General features: G+C 37.3%; 1 protein-coding gene across 2 annotated transcripts in view; it reads right to left on the bottom strand.

Moving 5' to 3' along the window:
* Nucleotides 1-25,705, bottom strand: part of SYT1 (synaptotagmin 1) — a 268,273-nt gene that overhangs the window by 104,441 nt on the left and 138,127 nt on the right. For both annotated transcript variants that reach the window (XM_012442029.3, XM_064376939.1), the window contains exon 7: nt 187-304. In XM_012442029.3, the coding sequence (XP_012297452.1) occupies nt 187-304 (118 nt within the window). The remainder of the gene's footprint in view (nt 1-186; nt 305-25,705) is intronic.

Genomic DNA, 25,705 nt, shown 5'->3' on the forward strand with positions numbered 1-25,705 from the left:
TTGCTATAAATTGAGAGTGGCTTCCTGGGGCACTGTGTTGGGATGAATTCTGAGACTGCTTCCAGGCTCCGTAGGAAAGAGAACTGTGATCAATTAAGGAGTGGGGAGTCGCAGCATGTGCTCCGTGCATTTGGTACCCACGATGAAACAGCATTAAAAAAAAATCAATAAACACCGCAGGCTTACCAGATAGGCCACCCACATCCATCTTCTTCAGGTTCTTTGCCTCCAGGATGACAACAGTCAGTTTACCAGCAGTAGGTACGTAGCGAAGGGAGAAGCAGATATCACCCAATTTCTCTTGCTAAGAAAATCAAAAAGAAAGTATTAGTAATTTTTCAAATAAAAGTAAATAGAGTTTTAACATATACATTGTAAATTCTTCAAGAGGAGACTTATGTTGATTAGAATTTGAAAATTTTAGGTCCATTGGGATTTACACAGTGGCCTTTCATTGATTAAGGTCTTAAGAGTGATAACAGCTTTTATTTTTTTCAAGACCATCTATTTCAGTTTTTGACAAAGATCAGCTATACTTTAATGTTCATCAAAATATATCTATAATACAATGGTGCAGGAAATGAGAACAACGTGACTTTTTAAAGAGACTTTGTGCTCTGAATAGCACTGCAAAACTCTTGGCAAAATTTTCATAATTTTGTTAAATAGCTTTGAAAATTAACACTTTTTTAGTTGAATCAATCTACTTGTTTTTGTCTTTTTACATTTCAAATAGGATTACGTCTAATACTCTATATTTAGGTTTTTGGGAAAAAGACTTGCATTTGTGTTTCATTAAATTCTATTTATTGATGAGAAATTCTGAATTCCTAATAACTGAAATGTAACAAAATATGTTTTTGCACTTTTAGTATTACTCATCTCAAGTGAGGTCTGACTTTTTTTCCTAATCCTAAGAATCTGAGCATCAGGCTAGCAAATTGAAACCCACAGTAACACAATGCAAACCCATCTCATAACTTCTCACGTTATTTTGTCGATACCATACTTTAGTCCCAAAGAACATTCAACAGTCCTGTACTGAGGCATTTTTGAACAACTGATCAAGTGTTTACAATGATGATGGTATAGAGAACTTACACTTTTTTTTTTCAGAAAAGACTCCTACTGATTCTCCTCCTTTGTTTTATTTTCTAAGATGACTAATTGAGAATCATGTTATTGTTCAACATAAGTAGAATTTGCACTCATATTTATAAGCATGAGATAAGAGAGAGTATGAGAGAGAGAGTTTGTTGTATGTCCCTCAGATACTGGAGGCTCTAGAGTGCCTGCTGACATGCAGAATTAGCTATATGGCAAATCAGGATTTATTTTAGTATTTTCCCCAATGAAATGCAAATTCTGATTCTAAAGAAGGCAACAGTTGTGTCAGACTGCTGCAGATAGACCTTTAATAAAGAAATGAGGTAAAGAAGGCCATGTACTAAGGCACTGTCAAGTTATACCCTATTATGACTACATGTGTCTTTATCTATAACTCGACATATGTGTTAAGTTGGCCAGAGTCTCCAGTATGGAAATAGGTGCCTAGATATAATTTAACAAGGTAAGGAAATATAATTCCCCCCCTCTTTTTTTGGGGGGAGGTACTCATTATATCCATTTTTCAAAAGAGAAAGGTCATAATTTATCTATAATTGAGAAGTAATACATTCAATACATGAGGGAGAAATAGTGCCTCTTTCTGCTAAAGTAATGCCTGTGCTGGAAACATCACCATGTATGTTTATGGCTCCAAGTCTTTCACTTCTTGAGTCCCCATAGCATTTTACCATACATCTCTCTGTTACTAAGAACTTTGTTTTTGTCTTAGTGTGTATGTGTCTTAACTCTCCCACATGACTGTAAACTCCTTGAAGACAGGATCCATGATTAAATTATCACTTTCCACACAGTTTCAAAACTTAAATAAGTGGAAACTTTAGAAAATACCTGTTTTGAATTATCTAGGTCATAGCCCCCTTCCATTAATATAAATAATAGTTACTTCTAATGTGCCGAATTCACCTGATGTTCCTACTCACTCCTAGAAATTAATTTATATAACAGGAGAGGCTAGTGGAATAAATTACTCTTCAGAGTCTCTGAAAACAAAGAATGGGAGACAATATCACGGAAATTAATATAAAATATGGACAAATTCATCTGAACTTTATGGGACAAGAGAAATGTAAATTAACAAAATTGCTGTTTAAAATGCTCATTAGGAGGAGGGCTCTTTTTTCTTTTTCCTTTTTTTTTTTATTTGCAGAATTCTGTCTATTTTCCACAGTAGTCTCCTGGGAGAACTAATTGTGTTGCAGGATCACGTTATTCTAACTGTTCTAATTAGGAATTTCAGACATGATTGCTCTCTCTTAAATAACATCTCCCTTTATGGGCCATAATCTAATTCCATGATTAATTTAGGGGCATTGCAATTGTTTTAAACAAAAAAATGTTACAATTTGTCTTTCTTCCAATATCTTTTTATACCTCTATCTTATGACACATAGGAAATTTAAAAGATTTTACATAATATTTATCTTTAGAAGAGAGTATTTGTATGGTTTGAAAAAGCATACCTAAGGCAGAAGAAGTGTGTGATGTTACTTGTAATTATAAAGTTATGGGATGGGGGAAGAATAAGTGTTTGAAAGAAAAAAAATGGGCATTTTGGGAGAAAGAGAAATGTGGAAAAGTGACTTTTTTAAAGCACCCTTTACAGATCTACATTTGCTTCGTTAGTTTAAGAAATTTAACATGTAAAATTTCATTTGCTCATAAAATTATCATAATTGGTATGCCAAATTGAAAGTGTAGTTTGTATTAATTAACTGAAGTTACTTTTCAAAGTATTAACATTTGATTACTTCTGGATCTCCAAGATATTTAAAATTCAGTCCTTGATTTTCCTGAAATTTATGTCCTTTATGGGCATCAACAAGGTAGAGAAAAACTCATTTTCAGAAAAAGGCAAGGAAAATATCCAGTTTATACGAACCTTTGTCTTGTTAGTGAAATTTTTGGAGGTCTAAGTATATGCTTTCCCTAATGCTTTAAGAATCAGCTTTAATAATTTTCTACCCAAAGTTTGAGAATTAGGGCAACTTCCTTTTACTATCTGACGTTTTGACCCATGATTAATTGATTTAGGACATTTGCAAATACGATTGTCATGTGTTTTTCACATGTTGTGGAGGATAAGGGACTTGAAGTTCATATGAAACGAGAGCCAGAATATGCATCCTAATACCGCCCGCAAGAAGGACACTCATGGCAGGATGATTCTGGACTCCTGTGTCAACCCCTAAGGTGTGTTCTATTCTGCCCCAGTCAAAACAAGGATTGTGTCTGTGGTTTATATAGTAAGGCAGTGTTGTCACACTGAATCAGATTTAAAGACTCATACCAGTACGAATTTTTGGAAACAAATATTTTCATTTTCTCAGTGAAGTCTTTCCCTGAACATCTGTGATGAGAAGGAAAGCACGTCTGTCCCTAGAGTCTTGCTCTAGCATATGAAGGCTTTACTGTAACTCTTGTCCATCAACATAGAGGAATTTAAAGAACCTGATAGTTTTACATGAACAGTTTTACATCAAACTCTAATTTCATAGTTTTGACGTTCCAGTTTGGAAGAAAGATGACTGTGTAGTAATTTATAAACATTTAATATAAATTATTTATCACTCTAAAATTCTAAAAATAAAGATTTTCAAAATTAAAAAAAAGTTTTTCTTTGGTGGGATTATGGTGATGGGGACTAAAGGGTTCTTGGAAAATTTACAAAGAAAAAAGAAGATACCCAAATCAGATCCTTGCTGCTCCTTGACAATTTTGTCTACTTTTTTTCTAGAATAGCCATGTGAACTAGATACTGTTATGTCCATTTTATATATAAAGATGGCTGTAGGTTACAAAGCTGTCTCAGAGAGGAACTGGAGCAGGCTCTTTTGACTCAAAATCATGAGTTTTCTTTACTAGTACACTGCTATCTGGAAAAGATAGAAACTAATGTTCCAGCTGGCCATCCACTTGATTATTCAACTCTTACTTGATTTCTGTAACGAAATTAATATTCAACACCAATCCCTCTTCTCAACTATTCTTTCCAACATCCGTCAGGGTCACTAACTCATCTGTTTCTAGTGGCCTATTTTGTTTTCTCAGTTTTCCTCTGTTCATTTAACCCACAAGTCCTGATATTTCTGAATATGTAAATGTCTCTCAGGTTGGATTTTTTTCTTTTTTTTGTCCACCATCATCAATGTAACCTCTGCCCTCACCACATGCACTTCAATGTGACCACCATCTCCATATAATACTTGCCACTATCACCACCGCCTTCTCCACCCTACAATAGGATCGCTGCTACAACTAACACCACCACTTCAATCACCTCCACCTCCAAGTTTTACCATCAGTTGCATTGTGTTTGAGCCCTATTGACACTTTTGTCATATTTTCTGAAATAGTCTGATTAAAGACCTCTTTAGTTATGGTCTTTCCAAAAATTCAGTGCATACTGCATACTGATGCCAAGCAAATGTTTGAAAGGTCTGAACCCCTCTTCCTCTTCCTGACTTTCAAAAAGTTTATACTTTGCCTCTGTCCTAAATGTCTAAACCAGTTTCTCCTGCTTCACTGCTTCTTCAACCCTTAGAATATATTTTGAACCTGACCACACGTCTTCATTCATAGGTTATCACTCTAGTCCAAGTGACCAAACATCCTGATTTGCTCAAGATCCTCCTGGTTTAAGATCTAAAATCCTGTATCCTGGGAAACCCCTCAGTCCCAGGCAAGCCATGACTAGTGGCAACCTTAAGTCCATGCCATTGTCTCTTCTGGGTTAGACTTCTGTAATAGCCTCATAACAGCCTCTTTGCATCTCTTCTTGCTCCTTTCTAGTTTCCTTCTCACATAAAAGAAAGCATGATCTTTTTAAAATGGAAACCTGATCATGAGACAATCCCACTCAGAGCCCTTTGATATCTTCCCATTTTACTTAGAATAACATCTTTTCCTTATTCTAAAAAGCCTGATATGATCAGACCCCTTCATATCCCACCACTATTCTCCAGTTCTCACTTCCTCTTCTCAAAACATGCCAAGCACACTTTTGTCTGAAGGTCTTTGCATTGATGTTCCTTCTGTCGGCAATATTCTTCTTCTAGATTCTGCTGTGAATTGTTTCATTAGTTTATTCAGCTTTCTGCTTGTATGTTACCTCTAAGGACTTTTTCCATGGCCACTCTATCTAACATAGTCCAGTGCAGTCCTAAACACATGTACTGCCTCTCCTCTTATTCTGCTTCTTTTTTGTCTTAGTACATGTCATTACTTGACATTCCATTATGTCTATTTAGGTTTTCCTCACCAGAATATCAGATCCATAAGAGAAGAGACTTGCTTTTCTTACTGCTGTGTTCCCAGCATTAGAATAGTGTCTATGCCTATTGAATGAGAACATGCAGCTTCCTTACAACTGAGTAAGTCGGGTTGGTCTTTTCAGCATCTTTGTTTGTCACAAGTTGAGTGCTCTGAGGAAGCAGACTCAGGCAGATTTTCAACATGAGGTTTATAGGGGTGGTCCTTTAGATCAACCCCTCTGGAGAAGTTGTGCTGTGATACAGTTACGTCAAAGTCCTCAGTCAATTCTATGGGGAACTCTGGAGCTGGAAGAGTTCTTCAAAGATATTTGGAATTGGGGCAACAAGGATGAGACTTTATCATCTTGAATCTCCCAAACATTGGATGTGAGCTTCTCCTACACCTTGGGTCAGCATCTTTTCAGCTGAGGGTGATGCCAGGAAGGGGGAACTCAGTTATGAGCTGTCAGCCATCAATACTCCTGAGATCCTAGTTAATAAATGCCTTGGTTATGAAGATGGTACAAAGATTGGGAAGTTTGCTACAGCAATCACTGTTTCTCTGTGAGCTATATTCCTTCCTGCCACCAGACTTTTGCTTAGTTGGAAAATCCATCTGCAATGCTTTAATTCCCTTCTGCCTAATCAAATTACTCCTAACCAGTAAGCACTAGTCCGTGGTCCAAAAAAAAAAAAAAAAAAAAAAAAAAACGCCAAAAATCCCTCCTTACTATTCTAGCCCACATGGATTTCTGCTAGCAATTGCTTCGTAGAATGGTGCCTAGAGATTACTTTTTCCCTATTTATTTTTTATATGTGAGCTCAATTCACCTTGGACTCCAGAAGAGCAGGGACTCTATAGTACTTTTCTATGCCTAGCTCCAGGCACATAATAAAGGCTTCTAAATAATTTTCGGTTGACTGTATTGAAATGAGGACCTCACCAGTCTTTTGCTTTGTAAATAGCACTGATGTCAGTGCTCTAACAACAATGTCTCCAGTTTAATCCAGTCAACTAATAGATTTTTTTGGAGCTCCTCCTTTGAACCTAGTGCTATGGATACTAGCCCTGTCATGAAACTAGAAACAAAGACATTTCTGGAGGTATAGATTTTATAAGATAATTTCAAGACCCTGTAGGGTTGCAGCCAACACGAGTGCTTTTGCTGGTGTGATTATCTCATGAAGGGGCCTTATTACTATTAGGAATTTCAGCTTTATGTATAATGTATTTTAGTCAATTGCCTTGATCACTAGGTGGAAACTATCAGTTAGTGTTAGAAAAGTTCCAGCTGTGAGATTCAGAGAAATTAACCTGCTCTTTTAGAATATGGAGCTGATAATCAGAAGGCAGCTTTGTTCTGAGCAGCTTGATAATTTCATTATTTTTTTAAAAATGCAGCCACTGAATAGAGAAGACACAAATTAATGATTTACTAGACAATGACAAAAATACCTTTCCTTTTTGAAAAGCATTATAGGTAATTAGAATAGAGGTCATCTTCAACGGATAAATAAAAAGCTTGATTTAAAATGAATTATTTATTTGATGGCTTCTGTAGCCCCATACATCGTTTTATGTGTAAAAAGATGGGTTCATTTTAGTGACCTTTGCAAATGGGGCCAAGTTCATACATTTGATGGAAACACTGTACTCTTGAGTGAGTTTTTCAAAAGTACCTGAATTGATGCTGTGACATTTTAAAAGGACATTCTATTTATGTTAATTGTAGGAAGATTTTTCTATGTGTTAAATTGGCAACAGATTCTTTGATGAGTAGATGGTTTTTCTCTGAGGTTGAGAGTCTGTTTGGAGGTGACAAAACAAATGGAGGCCCAATTATCTCTGAAATGAAAATTCAGGCGGGAGCGGTGGCTCACACCCATAATTCTAGCACTTTGAGAGGCTGAGGTGGGTGGATCATCTGAGGTCAGGAGTTTCAGTCCAGCTTGGCCAACATGGTGAAACCCCGTCTCTACTAAAAATACAAAAATTAGCTGGGCATAGTGGCAGGTGCCTGTAATCCCAGCTACTAGGAAAACTGAGGCAGGAGAATCATTTGAACCCAGGAGGCAGAGGTTACAGTGAGTTAAGATCAAGTCACTGCACTTTAGCCTGGAGGACAAAGCAAGACTCTGTTTCAAAAAAAAAAAAAAGAAGAAAATTCAGACCATTTGCATAGTCCTCATTGTAAAAATACTAAGACATTCTTCACTTATATGAAGGACAATGTCATGTTTTTAATTTTAATAAGATAATGGGTAGCTTTAAATATATCTTTTATATGGTAGTATTTTTCAGCTTTATTTTATTCCCACACTACTCTCATACTCCTGAAGTATCTGCCAAATCGGTATTTACATCTAATGGACCAGATGGTCACAGTGTGAAATGTTGCTGTGTAATGTATTCAGGCTAGAAAGACTGAATCTGGCCTAATGTACAAATGTACAGTAAATTGTTCAGGTGAAAGAAAGAGTGTATCTTTGGATGCTTATTCTTTGGGGATACTCTGTAATTCATCGATTTATATACATTCATTTCTTATTAAAAAATAATTACTGAATTCCACCATAGACTCTACCAGGCTCTAGTTTAGGCTCTACAGGTATCTAGATAAGTAACAATATAATGTGTTGACTGTACCATGGAAGTGGCACAAATGCTATAGGAGTTGAAGATCGAAACTTTCCAGGGTCTAGTAACAGAACTAAGTAGAGGGGGACTTTAATTAGAGATTTATTCCCCCAATAATGATTATAAATTTCTGCAAGCCACCCCAAATGCATGTTCTTTGTAAAACCAACGTGCAGGCCATACAAATGTAGCTTTAAGACCAGCCTTCTAGCTTCCCCCATTTAACCAGAACTGGTGTCTATGGGAGGAGGAGAAAGGCAGGGGACATTTAAGTGTCCTGGAGGAGCCCTTACCTGGGCTGAGATAAGGAAGATTCGGCAGGAAGTCAGGATGAACCCCGTCCACAAGAGGGCGTGAGTGTTCTAAGCACAGGAATACATGTACGCAGTACTTGACCCCTTGAACTGCTTAAACTAAGTTACTCTTTTATAAGTTTAAAACTCAAGTAATTTAATTGAAAATGGATTTCTACTTTATGATTTAGATATTCAAAATTTCCTCATGATATCCATAATTTATATTTTGATTAATGGATATACTTGTGGTCCCGTTAGAAATAATAATTAACAGAAAAGGGGATAGTCTGATGTGATCAAAATAAGGATGAAAATAGAAAATCAAAGTGTTTCTTAAATGTAACAGTAGGCCTGGCGTGATGGCTCACGCCTGTAATCCCAGAACTTTGGGAGGCTGAGGCGGGTGGACTGCTTGAGCCCAGGAGTTTGAGACCAGCCTGGGCAACATGGCAAAACCCTGTCTCTACAAAAAAATACAACAAAATGGTCAGGTGTGGTAATGCGTGCCTAGAGTCCCAGCTACTCAGGAGGCTGAGGTGGGAGGATTACTTGAGCTCAAGAGGTGAAGGTTGCAGTGAGCAGAGATGGCGCCACTGTACTTTAGCCTGGGAAACAGAGTGAAACCCTGTCTCAAATATAAAAACAAATAAAAAGTGACAGTAAAGTACAGTATAGAGTGGTGGAAAGTGCACTGGACTGCCATGGGTATTCATTCACTACTTTTTGGTTCAACTGATATTTATCGGGTACCTCCTCTGTACCAGGTACTGTTCTAGGCACTTGGGCACAGTGACCAGTAAGAAACGCAAAGTCAATGAAGAAAATAAACAGTAAAATAAAAAGCATGTTTGGTGTGGTATGTGCTGTGGAAACATGTAAAGTAGCCAGGGCGATAAGGGAGAGCAATTTGAGACAGGAAGTTCAGGGAAGGTCTCTGTAAGAAGGATTTGAAGGAGGTGAAATATGGTCAGCTACTTAACCATCTGGGCCTCACCTTCCTTGTCTTTATAAAACAGATCTGGATACCATGGTCCTGAAGGTTCTTCTGGCTGGGAAATCATATGTTTCCATGATTTTACTTTATTATAGCTGCCTGTCTGCTTGTTCTCTCTGTTTTACTGGACTGTGAACTAATAAATGGGTGTTTTAAGCCACAGAATTTGTGGAAATTTGTCACATGCAATCAAAACCAGTAAATGCACTCAGTTCCTTCTCTCTATCCTTTCCCTCTCTTCTTTAGTTATCTTCATCGCGGATTTCATAAGGCAATCCATTGGAGTACGAGAAGAAAATATTAGACCTTCTGTTTATATTAACTTTTATCCCATATTTTTAAATTGTGTTTCATTTATATGTTTTATTAAACACATCATATATTGGTATAGGACAATGTGTATATGATTTATAGATAGAAACATTGGGAGGATGTGTCAAATATTTTATTACTGACAAAAGAGGAAATAATATTTGGGATCTTTTATTCAACATTAAATATGCTTAGAAGATTCCTCAGTGACTTTGTAACAACATAAACTCTATAGTCAGGCTACTCAGGTTCAATTCCCAGGTCTGCTTCTTATTACCTACTAAGTCTTGGGAAATGTACTTTCTCTTTTGTGCCTCACTTTTCTCATCTCTAAAATGAAAGAACAGCAATGGAGTCAGCAGAATTATATCAGTTAGTATGTACAAAGGAGTTAGAAGAGTTCCTGGCTCACAAAATGTACTGTGTGAATGTTCACTATTATTATAACAAAATTTCTATTTCAACAACCTCTTTTCTACATAGTGCCATGTCTCTCTGCTCCTCACAGCCAAATTTCTTAAAGAAATTGGTTACAATAACTGTCCCCATTTCTTCCTGTTCTACTGATTTCTCTTTCCATCATTTCATTGAAATGGCTGCTACTAAGATTTCAAATAACATCATATTACCGAGCCATTAATATTTTGCAGGTCTCATTTCTATGAATTCTCGGCAGAATTTATTGACTCCCTTCTCTTCCTTCGATTCTGTAATACAATGCTTTCCTGATTCTAGTTTCTCTGCCTCTCTGGCTACTCACTCTTGGTCTCCTTTTGCAAGGCATAGTTATAGCTGACTTCTTTTCTTCATAAACTAGTCTTATCCCAGTACATGGTTTTAGTTATAATATGGAAGTGATTCTCAAGTTTGTACCTCTAGTTTAGATGTTTTCTGTAAGCCCCAGACTTTTATATCCAACCGTCCACTAGTCATTGAATATCTCGCACTCATTTTAGACTCAAATGCCAAAAACGGAATTTATGATCTTTCTTCTAAATCTGGTTCACTTGATTTCAACAAATGATACCTGCATCCAGCAAGTTGCTTAAGTCAGAAAACTGGGCATTATCATTGACCATTGACTTCTTTTGAGTTCTGTTTTTATTTATCATAAAATCTCTCAGTAGGTTCACTCGTTTCCATCCTTATCATCTTCACAATGTGATTGAATAATCTCTCATACAGATTACTCCAATAGCCTCTTAATTGGTTTCCTGAAATTTACCCTTGGAATACAATCGACAAAGTCACCTTTTAAATAACAGGCATAGTATCTCACCCCTATAATCCCAGCACCTTGGGAGGCTAAGGAGGGTGAATAGCTCGAGGCCAGGATTTTGAGACCAGTCTGGTCAACAAAGCCAGACTCTGTCTCTACACAAAACAAAAAAATAGTCAGGCATGGTGGTACATGCCTGCAGTCCCACTGACTCAGGAGGCTGAGGCAGGAAGATCAGTTGAGCCTAAGAGTTTGGGTCTTCAGTAAGCTATGATTGTGCCACTGCACTCCAGCATGGGCAACAGAGCAAGACCCTGTCTCTAAAAAACAAAACAACAAAAAAAAACAAATCTTAAAATCCTTAAATAGGCCTCCTATCTGTCTTGAGTCAAAGGTCCAAATTCTTACCATCATTTAGAATAGCCTTCGAGTTCTATTTCCTGCTTATTCCTCTGCTTCTTCTCCTGCCCCTTTCTCCCTCTGTGCAACAGCCACAAGGGGAAAACCTTCTTTGTATCATTAACTATGCCACGTCACCTACACTTTCGGAGGCTTCATATAAACAGTTACTTTTGCTTGACATCCTGCCCTCTCGTCACCCTCCTGTTTATTTAGTTAACTTTTACTCATCTTTCATGTCTCCTCAAAATTCATTTATTTAGAGAAGACTCAAATGATTCATTAAACTAGATCAGAACCTTTTAATAGATTTGTTAGTGGTGATTTGTACTCTTCTTTTAAAATATCTATTAGTTTGTAGTGATGTATTAATTTGCATGATTATTCAATTGTATCTCACCTCGATGAATTTGACCTCCTTTACATCGTATCCTTTTATCTATATGCAGATGACCTGGCACACGTATTATGAGTACATATTTATGAAGCTAAAGAATGAATACGTTTATTGAGTGTCCCACTCTGCCAGAGTCTCTGTAGTTTACCAAAAGTCCACTCTCTTCTTCCTGAGAACACAGCTGGACTACATTTCCCAGCCTTTCTTGTAGTTACATGTGGTCTTATGATTGGGTTCTAGTGAAAATGGAATGTCAACATAAGTGATGTGCACCACTTCTAGACCCAACCCCCTAAAACTCCTACCCATGATTTTTTTTCCCAATGTCTGTGACAGTGACCTCAGTGTGACCTTGGAAGCTACACACTGAAGATGGCAGAGGTTCAGTGAGACAGGATCCTTGAAGATGTAATAAAGCAGAGCCCTACTTGCCAAGCTGGAACCTCTTTATCTCACTGAGCAAGCGAAAAATAGACTTCTCTTTTGCGGAACTCATTACATGTTTGGGCCTATTTGTTATTGTAGCCTAGCCTGACATAATTAATACAAATAAATAAACGACTTCTAAACAGTGTTTCAGAAGTATAATTAGTGATCCACTTAACAATCTGTGGCTTATAGAAAATGAGTAAAGCTTAGTCTTATATGTCAAACCCTTATTTTGTGTTTTCCATATGCCAGTTATGCTACAAAGAACTAGAAACAAAGGATGATTAAAACATGTCCTTGCTCTTAAGAAGCTTTTTCAGTGCTGGGGTGAACAAGTATATAAACAAAAATTCAACATGAAATTGTAGGTGCCATTGTAGAAACATGTATTAGGAAGGACCAATATAGAGAAGGTAGAGGAATTTGTAAATAATTACTTATGTGACTTTTTATTGGAGAGTAGAGAAAAGTGAATTCCAAAAATGTCCTTGTCAAAAGATTATTCATGCTATAGTGTGCTGAGGTACTTGAAATTCTACCATTTATTACCTTTAGCTAAAGCTTTAGGTCCTTTAAAACAATATGAAACACTGTTTTGCTCCCTAATGGGTGACATGACATCTATCACAGTGTGAAATTTTAGTTGGCCAGGTGTGGTGGCTCACATCTGTAATTCCAGGGTGTTGGGAGGTCAAGGCAGGAGGATCACTTGAGCCCAGGAGTTCAAGACCAGTCTGGGCAACAAAGCAACTAAAAATAAAAATTAAAGAAAATTAGCTGAGTGTGGGATTACACCTGTAATCCCAGTGACTTGGGAGGCTGAGGTAGGAGGTAGGGGGACTGTGTGAGCCCAGGAGATTGAAGCTGCAATGAGTTATGATTGCACCACTGCACTCCAGCCTGGGTGACAGAGCAAGATCCTGTCTCAAGAAAAAAGAAAAGAAAAATTTTTAGTTGACATTTTCTTGGAATATGAACAATTTCTCTAAGTCAATGGAAATGGCCAAAAAATGGGGAAGATGGTAGGCTGGCCCCATAGCTTGGGTGCTGCTCTCAGTAGAGGGCTAAGTAGGAATCCAGGTAAATAGCTAAGGACATGTGAAGTGGAAGGAAACTAATAGAGAACAATTTGTGGACAGTGTCCAAAGACAAGCCTTTACCAAGTTGCTTTGCCACTTTAACATTCTCCCTCTGTCAACCACATGTCCTCGGTTTTCTGGGTCAAATTCAATTTTAAACATTCTACTTTCCTGTCCTCACCTGACTTTGAGGCTCTGGGATAAAGGTGGCTCATAGTGATTTGGATGATGGGAACCAGTATTATCCTCTGTTAAAATGTAAATGTGGATACCAAGTGATTTTGAAATATGGACAACATATATTTCTAAATAACAATGCAGATTTGACCTGTGCAGTTAGAAAGGGGGCATTTAAAGTAATATGCCAGGAAGTGGACTATTGATTCTGGAGTGTTCATGAAAAACAATGGCAGATAAGCCTTGGAAGGCATTGTTTAGTACTTTTAACTCTGAGAATCATAATCTTTAGTGGCAGAGATATGTATCTGAATGATTTATACACAGGCTTCCTGACAAAGCAGCATTATATTTTTACCAATCATATCCAATGACTGAAAAGACTTGTATTCTGAAGTTCTGTCACTCTGTAGCTACTTCTGCTGGTGCATCCTAATTAACTTGAGAGGATATCATGGGGAAACTGGGGTCTTGATGAAGAAAGCTCAGAAGCCAGGATGCTGTTCTATCAGAAGAACACTTTTCTCTTTTTAGTTCTGGGACAATGGTAACCAAGAAGAAATATCTGGAGGAAATGGCAATGGCCACGCAATTTGGAGATGCCATTACTCAAGGAAAGTTTTCCTTCTTATTAGGGAGCAGTGGGTAAAACCGTAGCAGGGTGAATAGCCAGCAGACCTCAATTCTGCACTAATCCACTCCTAGGGGCACACTGAGCATGTGCTCCTTCCACCATCAAAATGGATAAATAATATCTGCTTTGTCTACTGCAATATTGACTGTAAATTACAGCCATCCTATGAGTGAGGATGGCACACAATCTATCTGTGAGCTAAGGGGAGCCCAACACTGGCGGGAGGAGAACCAAAAAGGAGGACATAAAAGGCATGAGAAGAGTTATTTAAAAGCAGTGTTAGGGGCTGGGTGCAGTGGCTCATGTTGTACTCCCAAAATTTTGGGAGGCGAAGGCAGAAAGATCTCTTGAAGCCAGGAGTTTGAGACCAGCCTGTGCAACAAACAAGATCCTGTCTCTGCCCACAAAAATAAAAAATAATAAAAATAAATATATACATAAAATGAAAAAAAAATTAGCCTGGTATGATGGTGTACTCTGGTCAACCCAGTTATTCCAGAGGCTGAAGTGGGAGGATTGCATGAGCCCAGGTGTTAGAGGCTGCCGTGAACTATGATTGCCACTGCACTCCAGCCTGGGTAAAAGACTGAGATCCTGTCTCAATGAATGAATGAATGAGTGCAGTGTTAGGGAGGTCAGAGGGTGCCAAAGCTGGCTTCTCTATGGCGTCTGTCGATAGCAAATGCAAATGCCACACTTAGAAAAGGAGAGAAGACAGAAACAAAAGGCAAAGAATTATGGTTAGGGAGGCAAAGCAGTAGAAAAAATAGAGAAAGATATAGAGGGGAAAAAAGAAGCTTGAGGAGGAGAATAAAGGGGAAAAGGGCTAATTTGTCTATTTTATCTTCCATTAGGAAGAGGACAGAAGGAAGAGAGAAGATAAGGAAAGTCAACTCGGGAATCGTGGAGAAAGCAGTGGAAGGATTTTGAAAGACGTTTTTTGTGGATTTACTTCATAATGGATGAGAGCTGCTGCCTGGAGAGAGACTATGTGATAGGACCCTAATTATTAGTTCAATTGGGAAGAACCCAAGAGACGTATTTGCAGTAATTCAAATCCACAGATATAAAGAGTTTGATGTGAACCTCAGATGACAGAGAAAATGGATATATTTCGTGGGCTGTATCGGGAGAAAAAGCAGGAGGCACTGGTGATTTCCCCAAGCAGGTTAAAGCCAAAGGCTGTTAGTTCTCTTCAGGGATTGTAACACAGGAGATAGGTCATATGGCAATTTCACTGAAAAATCCCATTATGATGTAGAGAAGTTTCATTAACAGCAGCAGAGAGATTTGGCGTTAGGACAGGGAAACATAAGTATGGAATAGAAAGCTGTCAAGGTGAACACGGGCATCCTATTTTCCAGCTGCTTTTAATCCAGAACAGAAACAAGTTCTGGCTGTGGCTGGAACAGCTAGAGATGTCCTTTACATGTGTGTTAACAGATCACGTGAGAATAAAGTGCTTGGGGAAGAGTATCAGATAAGGACAAGGTAGCATGAGAAATTTAGCACAAGGTATGTGTTTTTGGATAGAAGGACCCTAAAAAGAGGTTGTCATTGGGTATTTTGGGTATGTGTGTGGGTAAACTATCATTGATTGAATGGAAGAAAATGTTATCAATGTTACATATTACTTGTTCTTCTCTCAGAATGGATTTAAAGGTACAGCAGGAATATAAATAAGCTAGTCATAAAGAGCAAGAGCCAAGATAAAAGTGCCTTGAGAAGATGGTTCTTGCAGAGGAAAGGTAAACCACTGCCTTTTCAAACATGGACCTGTGTTTGAAGTCCACAGAAGAATTAAGAAAGGAGTGTGAATTAAAAAAAAAAAGCACCAGAGAACACAACGAAAGGCATACAAGGAAAGGCATTAAAAACACAGAAGAAATACAAGGAAAGGCTGGAAAAACAGACAGACATAACAGATTTTCTGGGGATAAAACCCAAGTTCCAGAAAAAAGGACTACCAGACAAGAGGAGACAGTAGATCCTAGAAAGAAAGATCTAGTTGAAAGGGACTTGGGGGCCTAAATAAAATTGTACAAGCATAGGAAAGCACTGCTTGCAGTGTTGGAAGCAGAATGGAATTTACTATTAAGCACAAGCACTTTACAATAACATAAAGTAAGGGAGGTCAACACATTTGAAGGGATAGGCTTGGGGTTTGTGATTCTCATCAATAGGGGAAGAATGTTACCTGTAGTGGGGAATGAATTGTGGGAGAAGGAAAAAGTGAGTTCGATGTGTCAATGTGTCATGAGAAATAAAAAAAGACCAGCTTTGTGAATGTTCCTGGCTCTCCTAGTCTTTATAAGCAAGAAAAATTAAGACAGTAGACATGGGAGGGCCCAGGTTAAACATAACCTAACCTCTTGACAGCCTTTTGGAAAAGGTGGTCCCACTTGAAAAGATTTTTGAGAACACAAGGACAACCTATGAAGATGATGCCAGAGTAGAACATAAAGGCTATGGACATAAAAAGAAAAATGATGAAAGTATTATCAAAGAAATATCAAGGGAGATTAAGCTTACACAACAGAAATCTTACTACATCAAAGCAAATTCACATAGGGTTGTAGGAAATAGAAAAAGGAGAGCTGACGTTTGCATGTTCTCGATTGCACCATACCCTTGTGCTTTCAAGCCTTTGAACATGCTGCTTCATCTGCCTGGTATAACTTCCCTCCCCGTGTTTTCCTACTGGTCTCCTACTTATTTCTCAACTATCATCTCTTCACTGAGCCTTTCCCTGACCATTCTCACTAGAGTTTGGCCCTTCTTTCTTTGCACTTCTATAACACCTTTCCAAACCCTCAGTTTAGCACTTGCAATATTGTGCTGTAAATGTCTGCTCACCTCTCTCCTGCTTTCATTAAACATATCCTGTGTTTTAATTGGTTTGCCTAACCATGTGCACCATATGGCTAAAGGTGAATATAGAATGAGATTGTTTTTTTACTGTGGGAAAGGCATAGGACAGAGAAAATAGTCATTCTTAGTTTTTGTAAGAAAAGTTTGTAGTTAGTTGGTCAAGACTGTGAGGAAAAAATGAAAAGCTGTGCTGTATGCAATAGTGATATTAAAAAGTAAAAGCTGCCCAGCACATAGCTGATACTCAGTAACTTTTTTTTTTTTTAAGAGTTAAGGTACATTTGGGTTTCTTATTAAAAGCAAAGGAAAAAATGTGAAGTAGGGTTTTGGGTATCAATCTTTCTGGGAGAGTAGAAATGCCACGGACAATATATAAAGATTATTGGGGAATTAACTAGGCAGGATAAAAATGTAAATGAGACAAAAAGAAGAGAATCACAATTTGAGAGAAATGAATAGGTTTGAAAAATGATATATAAATAACATTGGGAATTTGGCTGGTTTGTTGTTTGTTGTTATATTTATAAATAATAATATAACCGTCTTTTATAATAAAGAGCTGGTAAGAATAAACAAATCAAAATATAAAAGTGTTAATAAATTAAACCTGTTCTATTCTATAAATGAAAGATGCCAGCATTTTTTTCTTGCTAGTTTAATGCCAATAGAATTACGCTTTCTAAAAAGCATTTCCCTGACTTTGCCTCATTATTTTTTAAAGACATTGAGTGGCTGAATCTTGTAAAGATGCAAAATAACCCTCTTTAGATTTATATTTAGATTTAGATATGAGTGAACTCTGTAAAAATGCAAAAAAGCCCTCATTACTTGATGACATAGTAGTTGAGGTGGAATATTTGAATTTCTGAATAGGTACACTGTGCTGTGAATTTTTGTGTCTCCTCTGCGGAATTCATACATTGAAATCCTAACTCCCAAGGTGATGGTATTAGGAAGTGAGACCAATAGGAGGTGATTCGATGATGAGGACTGAGTCTTCCTGCATGGGATGAGTATCCTTGTAAAGAAGGCCAGAGAGAATTCCTTTGCCCCTTCTGACATGTGAGGATATGGTGAAAAGACCATGAACCAGTAAGCAGGACTTCACCAGACACCGAATTTGCTGGCACCTTCATCTCAGACTTCTCAGCTTCCAGAACTGTGAGAAATAAATTACTGTTGTTTATGAGCCACTCAGTTTATGGCATCTTGTTATAGCAGTCTAAACAGACTAAGACAAGACATAAAGCCTAATGATAACTATGGCCATGCCAGTTTAGTCACATCTGGGGAAATTATAACCCTCTGTAGATGGAATGCTATGAGAATTGTAAGGATTCTTTACTTGAAGTCAGGAAGAAAGCACAATTTATCTTTTGTGCTACAAGCATGTTGCATCTATTGGATAAGATCACTATGAAAATAATATAATCAGACTGTGGGTAATAGAAACAAAATCTTTTTCACACATAGTCCATTTAATTCCATTTTGGGGCATATATGAGATGTGTGAAGTAGCAAATATAGACACATAGATTAGGAATTTGAATTCAGATTTTCATATAACTGGCTAAATAATGTATTTGAAACAATGTAAAGACACTTGCTTGAGTTACCTCTTTCACAAAATAGGTTAAAAAGAACCAATTCAAAGATGACAAGTGAACACCTCCCAAAATATCTACATTAAACTCATACTTTCTTAGTGAAGATGTCCCATGTGCATATTACTTCTTTTTCAGAGTTTTTGACTCTTATTTCTTCGATGGTGATCTTCTGTTCTCATTCATTTCTGCTTAAAGGTTATGCAACTAATTAGTGTATTTCCCATGTAGGCCTTAAACGCATTGCATGTTGTGGCAGAATTACAGAGAAAGTCAAGATCGTCTCTAAGTATATCTGGAATTCAATTTGCCAAGATTTCACAAATTGTTCATTCTGCAGAAACAATTTAGTTTCCATCTGGTTTGCCTAGGGGAAAGTTCACTGGTGTTCATTGTTAAGAAAATCAGAACATCATTAGGGAATTCAATGGTCCTTTGCATGAAAATGTGATGTCACTAAATCACACAGTGCAAAAATACAGTTTATCTGCAAATGAGTATGATGTGAATTTGAATGAAAGCCATCCTTTTCAGACAGAAAAAGCAAATAGGTATATCTTGTTTGTTTCATTTTGCAAGCATTCACACTGACAGCTGGAATGACCCTGCTGAGATGCCAAGGACTTTGGTTATGTAAAGTTCATCACAGATTTTTATGAGAAACGACTAATAGAGGATTTTTTTAACAGCATATGTTATGCAATTGCAACTTTAGGCATTCTAAACTATGACAATTTTTCTCCTTATTTGTGATGGCATTCTGGCTTTCAACTTTTGAGCATCACATTTTGATGAAGAAAAATTAATAAGTTTCTAGAAAAATATAAATGAGAAAATTGATCCATAAATTCCTGGTCAATTTCACCAGATAATTTTTATCATTTTTTTATGACTTTATTTTTATTTTTAACTTTTACATATATATATATATATATATATATATTTTTTTTTTTGAGACGGAGTTTTGCTCTTGTTGCCCAGGCTGGAGTACAATGTACAATGGCATGGTCTCAGCTCACTGCAAACTTCACCTCCTGATTTCAAGTGATTCTCCTGCCTCAGCCTCCCAAATAGCTGGGATTACAGGCATGTGCCATCATATCCAGCTAATTTTGTATTTTTAGTAGAGATGGGGTTTCACCTTGTTGGTCAGGCTGGTCTCCAAGTCCTGACCTCAGGTGATCCACCTGCCTCGTCCTCCCAAAGTGCTGGGATTACAGGTGTGAGCCACTGTGCCCAGCCTGACTTTTACCTATAATTTTATTATATGATATCCTATTGGGTGGAAATCAAACTAAACATTTTTAAAAAGTTATTTTTTTCCACATTGTGGAATCTCATAAAAGCATGTTTTCTACTAACACTGTACTTTAAAGAAGTTTGTAGACGTCCATGGAAAATCTACTTCATAAAAGTAGTAACTATCGTTTAACAAATTCTGCAAAAGGATAAAAAATGCTGCAAAGGCACAAATTATTTCCATTGATTTAAAATGCATATTAATTCTTGGCAAAATGAAAGAAGAAAATAACTCAAAAGACATAAATTTAAAAAATCAAACAAATTTTAGATGTCCCCAAAATGTTTAAACTAGGAGAATATAAAACATCTAAGGAAAATCATTTTGAATTTAAAGCTGAAAAGAGTATGTGAACAATTGTGTTATCTGAAAAAAGCCTTTAGGCAGTAGAAGTCCTGGAATATTTGAGACCATTTGGCTGAAGAAGATGAATCATTAGATATTTATGACTACTTTTGCAAGCTATTAAGAGAAAAAAGAAGAGCAGGTTTATGTTGTGGGAAAAATTTAAAGAAAATGTGTAAAATTGTAGCAGGTGACTTCTAAATTTATCCAGGGTGAAATTCAAGGTAGAGAAATGAGCCAGTGATGCCACTTACAAGTGAGATTGGTAGAGTTAGGTGGGAAAGCTTTCTGAAAGAATCTGTTGTTGTTTTAAATTAAGAACACTTCTCTGGCAGGGTGTGGTGGCTCATGCCTGTAATCTCAGCACTTTAGGAGGCCGAGGTGGGAGGATCACAAGGCCAGCCTGTCCAATTTGGTGAAACCCCATCTCTACTGAAAATACAAAAATTAGCCAGGTATGGTGGTGAATGCCTGTAATCCCTGCTATTCAGGAGGCTAAGGCAAAAGAATCACTTGAACCCAGGAGGTGGAAGCTTCAGTGAACTGAGATCACACCATTGCACTCCAGCCTGGGTAATAGAATGAGACTCCATCTCAAAAAAAAAAAAAAAAAAAGAATACCTCTCAATTGCATGTGAGGGTAAAACTGAAAAGGCTAAAGAGTTAAGCTGGGGCAATTTTTCCTGGGGTCATTGAGAAATATTTCCTAAGTTTACTAATAAGGAACTGTAAGAAATGAAAATAGACTGGAAGTTAAGTCTGTATGCCTGAAAGATGTTTACTTCTCAAGAATTTTAGAGACAGCGAGGGCCATAAGTAAGACTACAGTTAGACTCCTAGGTTCAAAAATTCTGGCTTATCACTTATTAGCTATGTGATCTGGTAATATTCTTAAACTTTGTGGACTATTGTGTCCTCATCAGGAAAATCCAAATGATAATAGTACCTAAGTGAAAGGACTGTTGTATGGATTTAATGGATTAATACACATGAAGTGCATACAACAGCACCTGGCACATACCAAGTGCTCAATAAATGTTATTCAATGTCATAACAGACTATCACTTATGGAATAACTTCTATGTGCTAGGTATTTCATGTAATTTATTTCATATCTTCACAGCACTGAAATATAGTTATTATCTCCATTTCGTGAATGAACAAATTGAGGGTCAGCCCTGTGAAGTAATTTTCCTAAGGTTATTAGAACTCAGAAGACAGGTCTGTTAAGCACAGATGTCATGCTCTTTCTTCTATGTAGTGAAAGTTTCTGAAATTTTTTTTCTTCTTCTACTGAATCATTATTTAGGAGTACTCAACATTATGCCAGTGAAATACTGTTAGCACAAGGTGCTGATATGGAAAAAAAATCACACGGCAGAATTTCCCTGGTGTAAGTGATTGCCGCCAGATTCTTCGTCTCTAATATTATGCATCATCTGTTAAGCAATTTGTAATTGCTTTCATGTCTTCCTGAATGCACAGGAAACAGCAGGCTACAATTCCTGAATGACCATCTCAAGGTCTTCCATGGAAATCTGTAGACTGTTGAGGTGAAAGTGTTTCTCAGAGGAGCAGAAGTATGTCCGAACACAAGCTCCCGATTTTCCTTTATGTTCTTGAGGTTGCCTGAGTCAAACAGATTGACTAAGAGTAGATGTATTACAGTGCCTTGACTCAGGAGGGGTAATAAAATGTATTCCTCTCTCCTTATAGGGATTTAATGAGGTCAAATAAGATAAAATAGGTGGAAAGATAAGCTTTCTGCAAAGAAGAGGATACATAAATGCAAGAAAGAGATAATTTTAAGGCATGAATTAGAACAAGATAAAAGCAAGCCACCTTCTCTAAACAAGTGATAAGTACTCTATTTTCTGTTTTCATATGGCTGAAGGTCAACAGATACAGTGTAGAGATGGCTGTGTGACTGAAGCACCTGTTAGGTTACACAGAGTAGGGGTTTGAAGCCTGAAATCAGACAGACACAGCTTGGAAACTCTGGCTTGCCACTTACTAGATAGGTGACCTTGTGCAGATTGTTTCATTTCTCTAAGCTTCAATTTCCTATTGCATAAAATGGGGATAATAATTGTACTGATCTCACCTGGTTGTGAGGATTAAATGAGATGAGATATATAAAGTGCTCAGAACAGTGCCTAGAATGTGGAAAGTCTGCATGCATGTTAGTTATTTCATTATTATTCCAGTACAGTAGCATTCCCATCCATAGATAATTAAGAATAATTTTTAATGTTTTATCCAACTTTGTGTGTTTCCTGCTCAGCTAGTGCCTGGCACGTAACAGACACTTATATTTTCAGTATATTCATTAATGGAAAGATAATGTCGTATGTTTATATAGAGACATTCCCTAAGTCAGCCCTCTTACCAGGTTTTTCTTAGACACACAGAAGAGCACATGGAGTGAGGCCTTATAAGACATCTATGTGGAGATGTGTACTTTACCACGCTTGGGCCCTTTCCAAGGCTCTCCTTCTGCAGGGTGGCTTAGGGCCTCATCACCCAATGGGTCTTTCAGAGTTGAAGTCCACTGGATCCTGTGCTTGGATAACATAGTTTGGATTTTATTTTCCACCTAACCCCTCTGTGACCATGAGCTTGGATCAGCACAGTAAAGAGCAGATGGGTGTAGCGGTTTATTACACCTGGCTGCTAACTGGGATGTGTTGAAATGGAAATCACAAAGTCCATGAGGAAACTTGAAAATACACCATCCTCAGCTGCAAGGATAAAGGCCATGCTTGCTATTCTTCAGGGTATTTTTTCCTTTGGAATTCTTTTAAAAGAAAAAAATATGGCTCTAGGATTTCTTTGTGAGTAATTTTTAGAAAGTGTTAGGTTGGTAAAGAGAGTGGAATCAGAAAAATTAAGCAATGCTTCTTGACTGTGGGCATGGTACAATTTAGGAGAACATCAAATATTGCATATAAAATATTAAAAACAAGTTGTGGTAGGGTTAAAAAAGGATGTTAACATCATCTTAAATAGAAATGAACTCCGTTTTAATCAACATGTCCAAAACAGAACTTACTGTTTTCCCTTAAAATTAGTGCATCTTTCTGTAATTTCATTTATTGCTCTGTTTGCTTATTTCTCAGTCAACCAAACAAATCAAAATTCTTTTCAACAGCTCTCTCTTCCCCTCACCTCTCTATCTGATTGATAACGAAATTCTGTAAATTCTACTTTTGAAAATACTTTTCCAAATTCAAGTTCATATTCTATCTTTACAGCCATATAGTTTCATAGACTCCTAAATGGAGGCAAGAGCCAAAAAATTCGCTTTCTCTCACACAGAGCTGATATGACCACTGACAGCCTTATTATTCTTGCTGGCTGCCAAATGTGAGACTAAAATGTCAACTCCCACCTTCAAGGCCCTAAAACATTACTCTTCTTTATTTTTCTGGCTTACCACTCACACCATCCCCCTCTCACATGTACAGTACTACAACCTAATCAGATCTGGACATCTTGTTCTTTAAATGTTCCAGTGGTTGCCCTGCTTCTTCTTCTTAGAAGCCCTTATTCTCAACCTGTTAATTCCTAGTTATCCTTTATAACCCATTTCAAATTCACATTTTGACCATCTCTTCTGAATGCCTCACTTCCAGATAGCATCATCCCTTCCTTATCACTGTCTAATTCATCTTTACATCACCACTGCCCAGCAAGAATTGGTCTGCAGATGTAAGTTTGTTGAAGTGAATAATACGATTAATGCAAAATCTTCCAGAATAAGCCATTTCCTTTGCTGGGGCCTTTTCATTTGAGGTAGTTAAATGCAGAAGCTACAGAACATAGTTGTTTACCATAGAAGGTACAGTGGATTGGTTGCTGGAAGGAAATAGGCCATGTGTATTTGTGGCTATATGTCACCTGGAGCACAGGCTTTGGAGTTAGATTGATCTGAGTTAATACACGATTCTGTGGCTTAACAGTTATATGGCTTTCAGGGAATTCCTTTACTTTTCCTTTGTAAAATGAGGATAACAATGCTTTCACATCACGTAGTATTGCTGTGGATACTAAACAATATGTACAGCTCTGAATATAGTGCTCTTTATTTTATTAAAATAGAGAAATTTAAAAATTGACTGGTGCAGGTGTAGTACTTCTGAACAGTACTGAACAATCACAAAAACTGTTGTGATACTAAGATGTATGAAAGAAATATAGAGACTCATGACTATGGGATGTTGCCTAAACTAAATTGTCAAGTTTAACATATGAAGGGGTACAGCACCCCTTAAATTATTATCTAGTTCTTGTTTTCAGTGATTGCCTTAATAGGAACATCTTTCTTTTTCTTGTAATTTGATTTCTGATTACAGTAGTTAAAATACTAGCGTTCAAGTGGAAAAGGACTTGTCCAGCCATTTTGTAATAAGTATAAAACTTATGACACCAGCCATTCTGGTCATCTGATCCCTGAGTGATCCTAAGGTATTTTCTTCCTAGTCTCAACCTGTATCTTTTAACTGTTTATAGGCAGCATATTTATTTGTTCTATTGGCAGGAGGCATATTCCTTTGTGTGTGGTGCTGGTGGGGAATCTGAAGAAGTCTCTGAAATAAACACAACCATTAAGATTTTAAAATGCCACTTTTTGGTCATCAGTTTAAAAGCCGTTATCAATCAGCTGCCTCTTGCAGGCAGAGATGAAAAATTTGTGGGTTGAAAGACACTTGAAATCAGTGATTAGCAGGAAGACAGTCTTTCATTTCCAAACACGGAGCCCGGATGTCAAACATCTCTAGTTTCCTCTAAAGACAAAATCAATATTTTTTTTAAAAAAGGGAAAAATGAACTGAAAGAAACCCTCCTAAGTTTGCTGTAATAATATCCTGTACCTCTTTGCCTGCATTCACAAATGCTTGCAGCTGGCTGCTCTGCTCTAATGACCGCATCTCATTCTGCCTTGCCACTTGGCTCCTTCTCAGCTCCTGCCTGATCATATTTCGAAATGTCATTCACGTTTATGCAGGCCAGTGCACAAAACAAAATTAATTTAACTCACAACGGCGCGTTAATATTATTACTTTTGACACCATGGAAAACTTATTAACTATAGCTTGTCACAGGCCTCTCTGAGTGCCTAACTACAACATTGAGAGGAAAAGTAATATGATCTAAAGGTTTTCTTGATCACTAGATATTGTAAAAAGTCAGAGTAGCTGAGTTTTTCCAATAATTATGCATTCACTGTCTTTCTGTGAATGGGCAAGAAAATGTGTTCCATTTTGCTGTACTACCCTTTAAGGAACTATTTTATGTTACATGCTTTAAGTTTTTCATATTTTTCCCTCTATCAATAAATATGGTCTGTATTTTAAAGAGGTAGTAGGAAATTTAAGTTACACAATTAATGTGTAAATTACAGTAGCCCAGGAGCCTAGAGGAAGGAAAAGAGAAAAGGGAGCTAATATTCACTGGATACTTGTTAGTTTTGGATGTTTTTGCATACTGCATCTCATCCGATCCTTACAATAACACTGTGATGAGGTTTTATATTCTCTATCTTATGCATAAGAACATTAAAGCACAGGGAGGTAGGCTGACTTCAAGTTTGCACAGCTCACAAATGGCAGAGGCAATCCGAACCCAGGTCT

The sequence above is a fragment of the Aotus nancymaae genome, unplaced genomic scaffold, assembly GCF_030222135.1.
Source record: "Aotus nancymaae isolate 86718 unplaced genomic scaffold, 86718_ANA_hifiasm-v0.15.2.pri h1tg000016l, whole genome shotgun sequence".
Lineage (NCBI taxonomy): Eukaryota > Metazoa > Chordata > Mammalia > Primates > Aotidae > Aotus > Aotus nancymaae.